The 15,116-nt window shown below is 60.9% G+C and overlaps 1 protein-coding gene across 5 annotated transcripts in view; it reads right to left on the reverse strand.

Annotated features, from left to right (window-relative positions):
• APBA2 (amyloid beta precursor protein binding family A member 2) overlaps window positions 1-15,116 on the reverse strand; it is a 76,962-nt gene that overhangs the window by 10,955 nt on the left and 50,891 nt on the right. For 4 of the 5 annotated variants that reach the window (XM_045824752.1, XM_045824753.1, XM_045824751.1 and 1 more), the window contains 4 exons: window positions 11,879-11,959; window positions 10,707-10,743; window positions 1,284-1,429; window positions 422-457 (listed from right to left, as the gene is read on the reverse strand). In XM_045824752.1, coding sequence (XP_045680708.1) covers window positions 422-457; window positions 1,284-1,429; window positions 10,707-10,743; window positions 11,879-11,959 — 300 coding nt within the window. The remainder of the gene's footprint in view (window positions 1-421; window positions 458-1,283; window positions 1,430-10,706; window positions 10,744-11,878; window positions 11,960-15,116) is intronic. The other variant, XM_045824755.1, reaches the window with a different exon arrangement.

Raw genomic sequence — 15,116 nt, forward strand, 5'->3', positions numbered from 1 at the left:
TCCACTGGAGACGGCGTCTCCTGGGAGAACTGAACCTCTCATCCACCAGATTTAGTAAATTAAACTTAATGAGTCTTTAAATATCGGAACAATTTAATTAACTCTCTGCAGGAGGCCCAGGCAAATGCCACACTTAAAAACGCCTATGCAAAACAGTAACAGCGCCACATTAACCACGTTCCAGCACATTCCGGCACTCAGAGCCTCAAAGGAAGATGAGAAAGACAAAAGGGCCGTGATTGCATTCTTCCGTCAGCAGAGGGTTTAAAAGAAAAAGTGTGGTTTCACTCGAAAGTCTAGCATTTACCCACAAGGGCGGAGGGAACGCCCTTCGCCATGGTACCTGCTTCCGGGGGGACCCGCCCCGCCACCCACACAGCACAAGCCACAGAAACACAGGAAGGCCCGCAGGCCTACACACCGCTTTCTTCTTGATTTTAGCAGCTTTCTGCATCCTCTGAGCAGCGTGCAAGAGAGAAAACAAAGACAAACATGTGGGCGCCTGGAGGAGGAGAGGGCGGCAGCTCTGGGGTCCACAGCCCAGGGCTCAGACCTCGGCCCAGGGACAGGTGAGCAGCCAGCCCCTCGGCGGGCAAGCACGCCGCGGAGAGACCCTCTCACATCCCTCCAGCACCCGACCCCCGGGGCCGACCCCCGGGACTGAGCACCGGGCAGAGTGGCCCCGCCTGCAGAGCCGTAGGGCCCGTGGGCGGGCTCAGTGCTGCCCTCTGGTGGGCTCAGGCGCCACATCCCTTCCCCTCGCTCACAAGAGGTCGTGTCTACAGGGAGGACAGGGGAGGGGCTGACGCAGCTCGTCACCCGACAGGGGCGCAGCAACCGCAGTCCACCGCACCCCTCACCCCGACCCCATGACTTTCGCTGGCTTGGCCAGAAGCCCGGCCACACCCAGAGCTCAAGTAGGCCCCAGTTTCCTGGAGGTCACGAAGTGAAATGAAAGGTGACGTCTGTCTCCCTTTCCACGGGCGGCACCTCAACAGGCGCTAAGGGCCCAGGCTGTCGGACCGGAACTCGAACCCCACATACCATGTCGTATGACCCGCACACCTCCCAGTACCCTCTCCCCCACGTCCTGTTGCCCAGGGGGCAGGGACCGGGGCAGTTCTTCTTTACGGAGCGAGCTGCCCTGTGGCCCTAGCCCAGGGCCCTCCTGCTTGAGGCCAAAGCCCACCCCAGCCTGGCCGGGCGCCTCAGGTTTTCCTGCGGAGGGCGGTGGGTCTGAGCTGCCTGCGCCCTGGCCCCGCCCCGCCCCGCCCCGCCCCTACCTTAACCCGGCTGACGGCCTCCTGCGCCTGCATCATCCGGATGTTTTTGGAAGGGTTCCGCTCCGAGAGCAGCTGGGTGGACCCCAGGTAGTTGGCCGCGAAGATGATCCCGTCGATGAGGTCCTCCGGCTCGCAGGGCCCTGGAACTGAAGGGGCACGGTCAGCCTCCGCCCGCGGGACAGAGGAGGGCGGCGGGCGGCTGCACGGCCCGCGGCGCAGCCAGCCCTCGGGTCAGAAAACTGTGCACAAACTCTGTCAGGACGACAGTTCTGGAGCCCAGGTGGCTCTGCCACCTCCAAGGCGACAGCCAGGGCCTCCCATTCCAGAAGATTACCGTTCCCCAACACGGCAGCATTCCTGTGCCTTCCCCGGAACCCTGTAGAACTCAGGATGGTGACAGAAACGGCCTGTCACCCTCTGATTCTTCTAGAGCCTTCTCTGCCTCTCTGCTCTCGGGGCTCCTGCTGGCCCGGAGCCCTCTGGGCCCTGCCATCCTCCGCACCCCCGGTGCGGCCAGTGCACGCGGTGCTGGTCCCACCCGCTGCCTCCACGCCTGCGCGGTCCCCGGAACTTTCTGCCACGACAGGGAATGTCCCATCTCTGCACTGTTCCACACGGGACCGCAGGTCACACACAGCTTTGGGCGCCTGAACTGTGGCCAGGGCAACGAACGAACTGAACTTCTGAACTTCATGCATAATTAACTCATGTACATGCAAACAGCCGGCCGCGGTGAGTGGATCTGCACTGGACAGGCTGCTGCCGCGAGGGGTCAGCGGGCTTTTCTGTGAGGGACAGATCAGAACCCTCTCGGGCTCTGCGGATGCGTGGAAGCAGTCACCACAGCAATTGTGCCTCGGTCCTCGCTCTAGAGGTGACAGACCCGCCCCCAGCTGAGGAGGGCTGGGAGCACAGAGCAGAAGGAACCCCTCCCCATGCCCCCCACCCCCCCTGCAGCCCTGGGTCCAGTCAGCTCCTGGAGTCTGTCATCTGCCAGCAGTCACCTGTGGTGGGGCCAGTCACTTCCTCCCTGCAGTGACTGCTACTGACCAGTAGATGGCGTCACTTTGCAGGAAAGGCCTGGTAGTCCCAGCAGCCTTGGGGTAACTGCCCCCTCTCCTCAGCCGCCACCAGAACCAGGCCTTGGCAAGCGTCCCCATGGCCTATCTGGGGAGTGCAGGCTGGCATGGCACCCCATGGGCCCCCAGTCCCTGGGGTGGGGGCGAGGCCTTCCCTTCCGATCAACCTCCACCTGCCAAGGCCACTGTTTTTGAACTTGCCATCTGCCAGCCCCTCGGTCAGCTCACTGGCCCTTCCTGAAGTCCCCGTACCCGTTGCAATCCCCATCCCCCATAGATTGAGTTAAGCTGGGCCCCGTGCGCCCTGCAGGGAGCCTCCCCAGGTCTGGGCCCAGCTGGGGACACGGACTCGTGTGGGCAGAGGGTGCCCACCCCACAATCACAGGCAGCTGCTCCCTGGGGAGACTCGAGTGAGGGGTCAGGGCTTTGCTACACCTGCACCCAGCAGTCAGCCCTCCTCCAGGGGGCGCTTGTCATTCCGTCCTGCTCATTCTCAAACAGGAAGCCATCCTGCAAAGGGGGCCCGAGGTGCCCCAGCCTGCCCAGCGGACCTGGCGCCCCCCCATGTCAGGGCAGAAAACCAGGAGGCAGAGAACAGCAGGGCAGCCGATGCGGTGGGGGGAGGGCGGCGGGGTCCCGCAGACACAGCCCTCAGCTGCGGTCACAAAGGCGGATGCAAAAGTCAAACGGCTCTGTCACTGCGCGAAAGCAGCCGGCCGGCCCTTTAGAGCATAAACTGTTCTCACTGGGCTCAGCTCGTGAGCTGCCCCCGAGCCGGGACCGCCAGCGGGGGTCAGGAGGTCAAAGGACCGAAGATGGAGGATCGGGAGAGACACAGCCTCCCCAGAGGGTGGTGGTCCCTCCTTTTTGTTTCCCTTCGACGACATTCATACTCGCACGGGTGTGAGTGGGATGTGTCTGCGGGAAGAATAAGGCGCCCGGACCCCCCCCCCCCATGGAGCCTTCGGCTGAGCGCCCGAGGCCTGCAGACTCTCGACTTCTCTCGGGGAAGGGGGTGAGGGTGGGGGACCCCCAGAGCAGTGTGTGGAGCCCCGCCCCTGCCGCCCCTGAAGGTGGGTGTGGACAGAGTCTCCAATGATTGTTTTGGCCGCGGGGTGGGGGGTCTCATGAGCCCCGAGACCAGTGCCTGCTTCCCCCCAGGCTGCTCGAGGGGGCGGCTGGGAGTGTGGCGTGCCCCCGGAGGGCCTCCAGGCGTAGCCCCACCCAGTTCCTTCCGCCCAGTCCTCCAGCCCACGGGGCGGGCCTCCGTGCCCCAACTGCGCCCGCGAGGACAGCCCGAGTCGTGTCGGTGGCTCTGCCCAGGATCGCCCTCGCCAGTGCAGGGACTGCGCGGTTCGGAGCCCCGGCCCCGTCTACGGGTGGTGCTCCATGGAAAACACAGAGCTCACAGGCTGAGGCCGGCCCCTGGGGCCGAGTGAAAGCACCAGGGTGGCCGGTGGCGAACCCCAGGAAGGGCACCATGCCGGGGAAGGAGTGACAGGGACACCTGCCCTCGGAGGTGCCGCGTGGCTGCCCTTGGGGCTGAGGTCTGCAGGGCGCACAGGAGCCAACAAGCCACAGGAGGAAGCAGGAGGGCTTTCTGGGCTGAAGCAGGAGCAGGCGCAAAGGCCCTGGGGTCACGGGGAGCACAGTGCCGTAGGTGAGCCACAGAAGATGCACACGCCTGGGTAGGCGTAGGCCGGCAGCTGCAACGGGCCGAGGCCACAGACAAAGCAGCAGCCAGATGTGAGGGCCCTGGGGCCTCGCCAGTGCTGTCCCTACGGGGTGTGGGTCAGGGAAGTGGCCCGACTACACTGGCTTCAGAAAGTGACCCTGGCTGCAGAGAGGCGGACAGCAGAGAGCAAGGAAGGGGAGCAGCTGAGGCTGCTACGGGTCCTGGCAAGTGGTGGGGTGGTGATGATGATGGCGATGAAGACGGTGACGGTGACAGCAATGAGACCTGTGAGGCACCACAGGCTGAATGCTCTCAACAGGACCGGAAGACCAGAGGCAGTGCCAGGAGAGGACAAGGAGGGCCAGGAATCAGGACTGGAAGAACGGAGCTGCCACTCATGGGGGAGGGGCCCAGTGAGAGGGCTGAGCTAGGGGCGGGAATTCCGGGCAGGTTCAGCTGCAGGAGCCGGGAGTCCTTCGAAAGCAGCTCAGCAGGCAGCCGGACTTGGGAGCCGGAATGCACGGGGTGTGGCGCCCAGTGGGGCTGCAGACTGGGCCGAATGGTCAGGGCAGGCGGGAGCCCAGGGCAGGCGGGGGCCCAGGGCCAGCCCCGCGGAGCAGTGACGCCCCATGGGCAGGCAGAGGGCGGCAAACCCGCAGCCCAGAAGCCGGGAGACAGACAGGGGACAGACAGCGGTCAGGAGAGCAGAGCCTCAGCACGGAGTGGGGGTGGGGGCGCACACCCAGCTGCCAGTGGGAGAACAGAGAGCCCTCCTGTTTTCCCGTCAGGGTGACAAGGAAGCTGGTCATGACCTTGGAGAGCCGTCAGAGAAGACCAGGCAGAAGCCTCCGGTGAACTGAGGGGTTGGGGGGGGGGGAGGTGCGGACCCTGGGGCAGCCACTCCCAAACTCCGGTTAAGGAGAGCCTGGGGGCTGTGGACAGACCCAGGACAGGACAGACGTGCTCGGAGCCAGTGGAGGGGAAGTGGGTGAGACAGAAAAGAGAAGATGCCTGAGGGGGCGAGGGCCCAGCACGCAGGGGGGCCTCGGCGCGACCAGGAGAAGGGGGGCCGCTGGTGGTGGCCCATCTGGAGGTGAGGCCAGAGGAGCGTGGAGGCCACACGTCAGAGAGGTCACCAGATCGGCGCAAGAGCTGGCCCTGGGGAGGTGGACTAGAAGGGGCAGAGGGGCAGGAGTGGGGGATGTCAGGGCTGAGAAACAGGCCCTCGGGTGGGGGGCCTGCTGCCCACAGCCCCGGAGCGTGGTGTCCAGGCCCTGAAAGGGTCCCACCTGCCCCCCACGCCGCCACACGGCGTGCCTCCGAGAAGCCCCCCGTTACTGGTGACGCTGAAAGGCTGACAGGAGAGAGAAGACGCCGTCTGGACATGCAGACCCACAGAACGGTCCCCGGCGAGAGGCTGTGCCCAGGTCTGCAGGACGGGCTGGCTGACCCCCCGTGGAAAGGGTCTGACAGTTCCTGCATGGGCTGCTGACACCCCACGGGCCAGCAAAGCCCCTGGCTGCCAGGCGGGAGAGAAGCAATCACACGGAGTCGAAGTCAGACTCAGTACCACGCACAGGCTGCCCACGACAGGCCCTGCGCACAGGCGTGCGGGGGTCGCGGGAGCAGAGGGAGCGCAAACCCGGCACAAACAGGAAGATGCTGGGGGCTGCTCACTACAGGGGAAAGAACCTGGGAACTGCCCCAGTCACCCGCACTGGGAACCACCACCGCCCAGGGTGGGACCTGCATACACTGCCTGTGTGGGCCTTGCGTCTAATCTCCGGGATGTCGTATTGAGTACAAAACCCGAGACGGAGACAAGGACGTCTAATTCACTCCCGTCTGCCTAAGAAAGGAGAAGACAGGCTTAGAAAACAAACGTGGGAAACATCAAAACCGATGTCCACAGTGGGAAGGAGGAGACGTCGCTGCACGTGCGGCCACGGGGACCTCACTCCAGAGCCACGCGGTTCACGGAGCCGCACACCGGAGGTCAAGGGCGCTGAAAGGAGCGTGAATCCGGAGGCGCGTCCAGGCCGGGCGAGCCCACGCGGAGGAGAACTAGTTCAGACGATCTCGGAGCGCACGGCGGTCTGAGGGTCCGCCCTCGTGGGCTGCGGGCCAAAGACCGAGGTCAGGGCCATCCGATCTTCTGCGGCACCTGCAGTCAGGTGCGCTTGGGTGTTGGGACGGTTACTCTGAGGCTGCTGTGTGAATCGTGGATTAACACAAAGGCGGGATTATGTCTGTGTGCTCAAGAACGAGGGTCTGGGACAAATGTCAAAACTATGTGTGGTCCTGAGAAAGGGCCAGTATGTATCAACGCATTAGCCTTAAACATGGTCCATTAGTCAGGTACACTTTTGCATATGCTTGAAGTTGTTTATGATGTAATTAAATGGGTGGGTCCTTCAAAAACCTGTCACTTTTTAATGTCACTCTTGTCTGTTATGTATTACACCGTTCCTCGCACTCTACCTAAGCCAAGTACAGAAGAGGGAAACAGAACAGAGAGCAAGACGGGAAACAGCACAAACCATTCTTACTCGTAGAGAAATAGAATAAATAAGTTTGTTTCCCTAAAAAAAAATAAGAAAATAACTAAACATCCATTTAAAAAATAAGAACTCATGAAGGCAATGGTTTCAAATTTAATATATAAAAAAAACCCAATAGCTTTCTTTGGAGCTATAAATAGCAACCAGTTAGAAAAAAAGAGTAAAACAAAAATAATAAGGTTTACAAAGGCAATGAAAAGAATAAAACTGCAAGGAATAAACTCACAACGTATAAGCTGAATTTTTATGAATGAAATCTGAGTGATTACAAACCCAGAATAAACGGAAAGCGAAGTCCCTTTGGGGATGGAACATTCTATACAGTCACGCAGGTGCTTTCTCCTGCGTCGACATGGTAATGCATGGCGCGCGTAAAATACAATGAAATAAACTGAACCGAAATAAAATGGCATGAAATAAAACAACAGGAATTTTTATTGTGTAACTAGGTAAGCTGATTCTAAAATTTCTAGAAAAAAATAACTACACGCGAGGCCCCGTGGCCGCCATGAGCAGGGCGGCGCGGTGAGGGCGGGTGGCCACACGGGGGCGCTGAGGTCCCTGCAAGACCCCCGCGGCCTGGGCCTGGCCCCTGAGCGGGCGCATGGGGGCAACAGGGCCAGAAACAGACCTAGGTGCGGGCGACTACAGATTCCACATAAATCAAACAGTTAAGTAATTTAAAATAAAATCACAAGAGTTCTAGAATAAAAGTTTATTTCAAAAAATAATCTGCCCTGGCTGGTGTGGCTCGGTTGGTTGGAGCATCGTTCTGTGAACCAAAAGGATTCCGTCCCGGTCAGGGGGCGGGCCTGGGTTGTGGGTGGGATCCCCGTGGGGGGAGGGGGGCGCGCATGGGGGAAAACTGATCCATGTTTCTCTCTCTCCCTCCCTCCCTCCCCCACTCTGTAAAATCAATAAGCATTGTCCTCAGATAAGGATTTAAGGAAATAAATCTTAGAAGCGTGATGGTCACACTACCCTCAAAAACGCAGGGAAAAATGACAAGTCTATTTGACTACGTAAAATGTTCAGCAAGATAGAAAATGTACCCCCCCAAAAAAAAAATCATAAAAGACAACAGTAACCTGAGGAAAATGTTAGCAAAAAACACCAAAGTGCTCATTTCCTTTCTGTGGAAAGAGTAGCACAAGTCAGTACGAAAAACCGAAACCCGACAGAGGAGAGGAAACCGACGCCGCCCAGGAAGAGAACCGCAAACCGCGTGCAAACGTGCAGTGAGGAGTCTGGCTTCACCCCCGACGGGAGCCAGGTACCTGGAGGGAACGAGACCCGGCTTGTCACCGGTCCGCCGGGGCGAAGGCCCAGCAGGTGGAAGGTGCTGGGCGTCGGGGAGCCGCACTGAGACGGACCGAGGGCGGGACCTGCCCGGCCCCCACCCTTGCCCCGCCCCCTGCTCTGGAGGGGCAGCCCGGCCAGCTGGGTCTGAGTCCGCGGCTGCTGGCCTGTTGGGGCTCTAACAGGACGCGCCCCTGAGCGCAAAGACACATCCGCGAGGCCACTCACCACCGCTCTCACTGCAGACTAATTACCACCGTCACTCGTCCCTGTCCCGGGACCCTGCTCGGTCACGGAAACAATTGGGGGGTCGATATGTCGTCTCCAAGATCTACTGGGAAATGAAAAAGCGAGGTGCAGACCCCAGAGGCCAGGTAGACGTCTAGTCTAAGCAAAAGGTTTGTATGTAGGCCTGCATGCGTCCAGGAAATTCCTGGAAGGATTCACAAGATGTCTCACAGTGGCTTCCTCCACGGGGAGGGACTCCAGGTCTGGGATGCACAGAGACAAGGAGACTTCCAGGGTCGAATTCACTTTTCATTCTTGTCTTGACCCAAACACGAGCCACAGAAACCCTAACAAACCCCTACCAGGGAATAAAAGCCACTATTTTAAGACACGTCTCAACCTATTCATGCCCAGTGGAGCGCTAGAGACGGGCTCACGCGCCGAATTTGCGGAGAAGAAGAGCCGCTTTGGTGTGTACTCACGACAGGTCCACAGTCATCCCCAGGCCAGGGACCCGGCACAGACAGATGCACAGGCCCACGGGACAGACAGCCCACGACCGAACCTGCTTCTGCGATCAGTCCCCCTGTGGCAGCAGGGGCAAGAACACACGGGGGAACAGAGAGGGTCTCTTCTGTACGCAGTGCAGAGGGAGCTGGTCAGATGCATGCAAGCAAGGAAGAGAGAGAGGGGAGGGAAGGACAGATTGTGCCACTTTCCCACACTGCACACAAAAGTAAACTCAAAGTGGACGAAAACGCCTTTCTTTGACATCACACTCAGCCGTATCCTTTTGGTAGGCCTCCTTGGACAAGGGAGACAAAATAAACAATAACCAGGGGGACTGTGTCAAACTGAAGAGTTTATGCACAGTGAAGAAAACTGTTGGCGAAATGAAAAGACAGCCACTGAAGGGGGGGAGATGTTTGCACATGAAACATCGAATATGGGTTAGTATTCAAAATGTACAACATACAACTTAATGCAAAACATAAAACCCCAACAAGCAAACCCATTTAAAAACGGACAGAGGACCTGAGTAGATGCTCCTTCAAACGGGACACATGGCCGGCCAGCAGACCCGTGAAAAGACACTCAGTGTCACTGATCATCAGGGAGACGCAGATTAAAACCACGCTGAGCTGTCACCTCCCGCCCGTCAGAGTGGCCACCACCCGTAAACCCACAGACGAGTGCTGACCAGGACGTGGAGAAAGGGGAACTTCCGTGCACGGCTGGCGGGATTACAGATTAGTGCAGCCACGGAAAACAGTACGGGGGGTCTTCACAAAGTCAAACACAGAGCCACCATATACCCCACCCCACGCCGCTTCTGGGTATTTATCAAAACACAGAGACACGCACTCAGAACGGCGGACACAGCCCAGTGCCCACAGCCGCGCTACCAGTGACAGCGGAGTGTGAGTGCCCGCAGGGGAACGAAGGGAGGAGTCAGACACACACACACGCACGCACACACACACGCATACTTGCAGGGGTGTTACCCGCTCCAAGAAAGAATGGAATCTTGCATTCCCAACAGCACGGTGGCCCGAGGGGGCACCACATGGAGTGAAGTCAGCCAGACAGAGAAAGACAAACACTGGGGGATCTCACCCACATGGGGAGTCTAAAAACAACCCACAACCAGTGCACGAACACCACGGAACAGAAACGGGCCCTAAGGATGGAGGGTGGGCTGACACTTCCCAGGGGCAGGGTTGGGGGTGGGGACCACAGGAAAGGAGTGACCACAGAAAACGCACTGCTGTGAGGTTAAAAAACAAAAAACGGGGTGAGAAAGGTCTGCAGTTTCTGCAGATCCATTTGCCTCCGTAAAATGAATGACCGGCTTATTGAAAGAACCAAGGTGACCTTGTCTGAGGTAATGCAGTCGCAAGGGCAGGAGACACCTTTCTGGCAGAGAGAGAGACCCTACGTAGGGGATTCTTCGCCATGGAATCGGGGAACCTCCTGTGGGGCCCCCCAAGGCTACCTGGCACACCCCAAAGCCCAGCAAGTACGCTCCACGCCCCCCAGGTTGATACAGAATGGGTCAATCCGTTTGGCTTTAAAGAAATGTTGAAATGCAACAATAACCTCTTCCAAACAGACAGGACAGGAGGGTGGAGGGGAAGAGCCGGAAACCGGAGGAGCAGCCCGCACTCAGACCTACGGCGTCCACTCTCATCAGAAGTGCGCAATCGTAGCTGGCTGCTGGTGCAGACACGTTCAGTCTCTCAGTCCAACCCTCGGCGGCCGTGTGTGCGAGCCCGCAGTGGCGGCGGAGTAATCGGAGGGCGTGGCCTACCCGGTGGGCTGTGCCTCGACTAACCGGACCCGCGACACACACCAGAGAGAGGCTTCAGCGGCGCTGCGTAAACAAATGCGCATGGACCTCCACTCCCGGCGTCCTCCCCACCTCGGAGTTGCGCTCTCCACACAGGCTTTGCAGGGGAACCTGCACCACCCCCGGTCCCCGAAAAGCTAACAGTATCATTTGCTTTGACAGAAAGTGCAGCTGCCCCCCACTCCCCGCCCCTCCTCCAGTCCCCGAGAGAGAAAACTCAAAGTCACTTACCAGCCACAAAACTGGGGAAGGAGGCCACCTTCTTCGTCTGTCAGGAGAGAAACAACAGGTGTGAGCGGGCGGCCTGCAGGACAGGCGGAGGCCGCACCCCCGACAACCGGACTCCCCGGGAAGTCTCACTGTGATGGGCAGGAGGGCGCGTGGGGAACCTACTGCCCAGGGAAAACCAGCGCCCAAGGGAAAACCAGTGTCCGTAGTTATGCATAAAACTTAAGTAGAGAGAGTCCTGGTCAGGTTTCTCAGTGGTTTGGAGTGTCATCCCGTGCACCAAAAGTTTGCGGGTTCGATCCCTGGTCAGGGCGTGTATGGGAGGCAACCAGTCATTGTTTCTCTCTCCCTTGGTGTTTCCCTCTTACCGCTCCCTCTCTCTAAAAATCCAGGAAACCAAATCCTGGGGTGAGGATTAGTAAGTTAATTGTGGAAAACTAAAGGCCATCATCTTAACCCTTGGGGACCCTCAGATGAGCGTGTCACTGCCAGAAGGGCACCCAGAGGCCATCCAACCCAAAGGCTCTCCCGCCAGGGGTAAGGGGGCGTGAGAGCTGCCAGGCCCGGCTGTCAGAGCAAGATGGAGGGGACTGGACACCACCCCACGGGGCCATCGGCACTGCATCAGCGTCACACAGTCTCACCCAAACCACCTTACTACTTCTGGCGTAGCCTCTGCCGTGGCCGTGTTTGTTTGTACGGGGCTGTTTCGTAAACTCATGTTGCTGGGAAGAACAGGGTTCCTTCCCAACCAGGATGGCTTTCTCCCCAAGGGGACACCGGCATTGTCACAACTTGGGGAGGGGCTGCTACTGGCATCCAGTGGTCAGAGACAGGAAGGCCCCTAAGTACCCCTAAGGCACAGGGCAGTCCCCCGACACAGAACCACCTGGCCCCCGATGTTGGCAGTACCATGGTGGAAAAAACTGGGGTTTAGAGCATGTCAGACAATGGGGAGAATGAGCTTCAGTCCAGTCTGGGGGCGTTGACGACCCCCTACCCATGAACATGCGTGGTGCAAGTCCGCACCGGCGGGCCGGCTGCCCTCGCCACCGCCTCCTCCGGCTCCAGGGACACCCAGCTGGGCTGGATCCCGCTGGAAGGCACCGGACAGGCGGGCAGCCCCACCCCGGGCCCAGTCCCCGGGGCCGGGATGCTCCTCCCCGCGCAGTTACCTCCGGGAGGTTGTTGTTGTCCGCCGGCCCGTTGAGGTCGGAGCGCTGCTGCTTCCGGGGCTGCTCCGAGCCGTTGCAGACCTGGAAACGGGGGAGCGCAAGATGAGGACGGCGCTCCCGGCGTCGGGAACGCGGGCCGCGGAGCAAGACCCGGGTGCGAGGGGACGCGATCCCGGGAGCCGCGGGTGCACGCCGGTGCGTGCGTCTACGTGCGGGGGCGGGGGCGCGTTTGCAGGGGCGGTTAGTCAGCCTTTTCTCTCACGACGCGTGCCCCCCTTTCATTCTAAAATATTATTTCAGTCCTGTTTTCTAGTTTCACTAATGTGTTGTTTTTGGTTGTGGTAAAACACTCGTCACATAACCTCTGCCACCTGCACCACGTTAAAGCGCACGGTCCCGGCACCAGGTGCGTGCACGCGGTCCCACAACCACCCCCGCCGTCCGACACCACACTCTGTTCGTCCAGCGGAGCTGAAAAGCCGGCCCCTCCGAAGCGAACTCTGTTTCCAGCACGACCCGGGGCGTCTCCACCAATCTGACCACCGGAGGAGCCTCATGTAAGTGGCATCAGACACGGCGACAGAAGATTCTCATCGGGGCGGCCGGATGCGCCGGGGAAGAGGCCAGGCAAGGGCGGCTGCTCCCCTGGCGCGCGGTGCCCCTGCGGCAAATGGCACAGGTGCCCCTTCCCGGGCCACACAGGGTCACAGGATCATTGGCCCCAAACGCCTGCCAGCCCCACGCTTCCCTCCCTGTCGGCATCTCCTCGCACTCCCTCTGGACCACTCGTCACCATGACAACCACGGCTCAGGCTGAAGAGCCAGGGTTGTTTCCAAAGAGGCAAGGGGTGGGCTTGTGCTGCTCCACCCCGGGGGGACCCCATCTACCGCTCTAATTCTCATCCCTGGGGGAGGGATGGGGGGCTCGGGGCCTGGGGCTCTGGGCATGTCGGACGAAGGTTCCACGGCCCTGGACACTGCCCACAGCGCACTCCGCAGGGTCTGCCTCCCGTGGTGTCTGCAAGCTTCCTCCAGACTGGGGCACCGGCCAGAGCTCCGTCCTTTTAAAGGATGGGTGAAACTCCGTTTTATCTAAGAGCCTTTCTCTCCTGCTTTATCACTAGCTGCGGCACAAATCCCACAGACACCAGAAACACAACACAGCAAAAACAAACAAAACAAAAACAGCCCAGGCCGTGAGCTCTGAACGTGGGCCAAAGTGCCCAGAGTTAGTGGGTTGGACCCACTTGGGCCCACTTGCTCTTTTCCATTCTTCCTGGTGCTCAGAAGGGACGGGGGGAGTGGGGACGAACCCCGCGGGAGGTGCGAGGCAGCAGATGTGCGAGTTTCGCGCAGCAGGAGGCGCCCTGAGCCGCCCGTGTCCTGGCTCCGGAGCACATTTCGGGCTGGTGAGCAGCTGGGTCGCCCCTCCCTTCTGGAAGGCTCCCTTTCCTACGTCTTGTGCTAGCTTTGGTGTGCCGGGGTTCCAATGACTGACTGAATGGACGAACGAATGAATGAGGGAAGGGACGTGGCAGGGACTGGACCGCGGCAAGGAAGGGGGTCCATTTCCATGACTGCAACAGGACGTGCAGGGGCGTGCCCCAGAGCACCGGAACCCTGGGTGGCCGGCCAGGGAGGGGGGGCCCAGTATGAGTCCACCTGGTGGGGACTCTCGGGGGAGGGGGGATTGTGCTGCTGTGCCTGACCGTCAGGAGCCAGCAGACACAGCCGGGCTGGGCGAGGAGTCGGGAACAGATGTCTCCTGCTGCGGCTGCTCTGGGGACGGCGGGCAGGAGAGCCGAGGTGCAGGTGGGGAGTGTCAGACTGGGCCACCAGGCCCCAGGGGCACCATCAGAGGGGCCTTAGCCAGTGCTGGGGCCAGTGAAGGCGGACGGAGGAGGGCCCATGGGCACCACCCCCCCCCCACACACACAGGCAGCGACACCCCCCACACACCCCGACCTTGTGCCCCAAGCTGTCTGCCGAGCGGCACCCCACGTCCAAGCTCGAGCTCAGGCTCGCTGGCCTGCACGCAGAGCAGGGCAGGGGGGGCAACCTTGCAGCGGAGCTGACCGCGGGTCAGCACCAGGGACAGCGCCATGTCAGCACCATGGACAGCGCCGCCTTGGGGGGGCGGGGTGTCTCTTAACACGAACAGCGACCAGAGAGCCCAGATGCAGGCCTGGATCGGACACCAGCCCAGCCCGCGCACTCCCTGCTGACCCCGCGGAGCCAGGCAGAGGGCTCCCATGAGCCCCATCCGAGCGTCCTCCAGCCCCCACAGTCCAGGCCCCAGAGGGAGCTCAGGTGGAAAAGGACCAGCCTTTCTTCCGTGACAGCGACTGCAGCACCGACCAGCAGACCAGGCCTGGGCGGGTTCTGGGTCCACCCTCGGCCGTGCGGATGGACGGCCGGCCCCGGGATTGGCTGAGGCAGGGCTGCCAGTTCCTGGGTAGCCTCCTGGCACCTCAGGCCCGTGTCCTCCTGAGCCCATGACCAGCCTGGGCTTCAGCCTCCATGCTTTGGGGTGCAGACCCGCTGCCTGCCGTCGCCACGGTGTCACACCGCCGGCGGGCGAGCCACGGGGGCATGACGCACCTCTGAGTCTCGCCCTGGGCAGCGTGGTCTCTCTTCCCAAATAGGGGTGTTTCCAACCCCTCCCCCGGAGCCCCGCACTCGGTGGGGAACCTCCTGTGACTCATGGGCTCTGTCAGCCGCATGTGGCTCTGGCTCCTGGGTCTCGTGTGGGGGCGGCCTCTGCCTGGTCCCCCCCACCTGTCCTCACAGGTGCCACCTCGCTGCCCCTCCTGCCCCCACATACGGACCCCTGCCCTTGCGACTCCCCAGAGCCACCCTGCAGGGTCTCCCCAAAACCGCCTGGCTGCACTCGGCCTTCCCGACGTCCCCGCCCCTCCGGCCGACGCCCCTCCTCCGTCCCTCTCCCATCCCCAGCCTCACCCCGGTCCCCTGCCTGCCACGCGCTCTCCCGCAGAGCCCCCGTCCCATCCCGATCCCGCCCCACCACGCTCCGTGCAGAGGACACGCGTGTGCCCCGCGCCACGTCCCGCCTGGTTGGCTGAGTACCCGAAGCCCCCCCTCGGAGCCCCAGAGCGTCTCGCTTGTCCCCCACGCTGCAGCCCGTCCCCGGAGGCTGGCCCGGACCTTGTGGACCCCTGGGTGCCGCTCCGCCCCACCGGACGGGGAGCCCCTGCGTGCCTGTCTCCCCCAGCACGGG

The sequence above is a fragment of the Phyllostomus hastatus genome, unplaced genomic scaffold (assembly GCF_019186645.2).
Source record: "Phyllostomus hastatus isolate PE091 unplaced genomic scaffold, TTU_PhHast_1.1 phas_scaffold_555, whole genome shotgun sequence".
NCBI classification, from domain to species: Eukaryota; Metazoa; Chordata; class Mammalia; order Chiroptera; family Phyllostomidae; genus Phyllostomus; species Phyllostomus hastatus.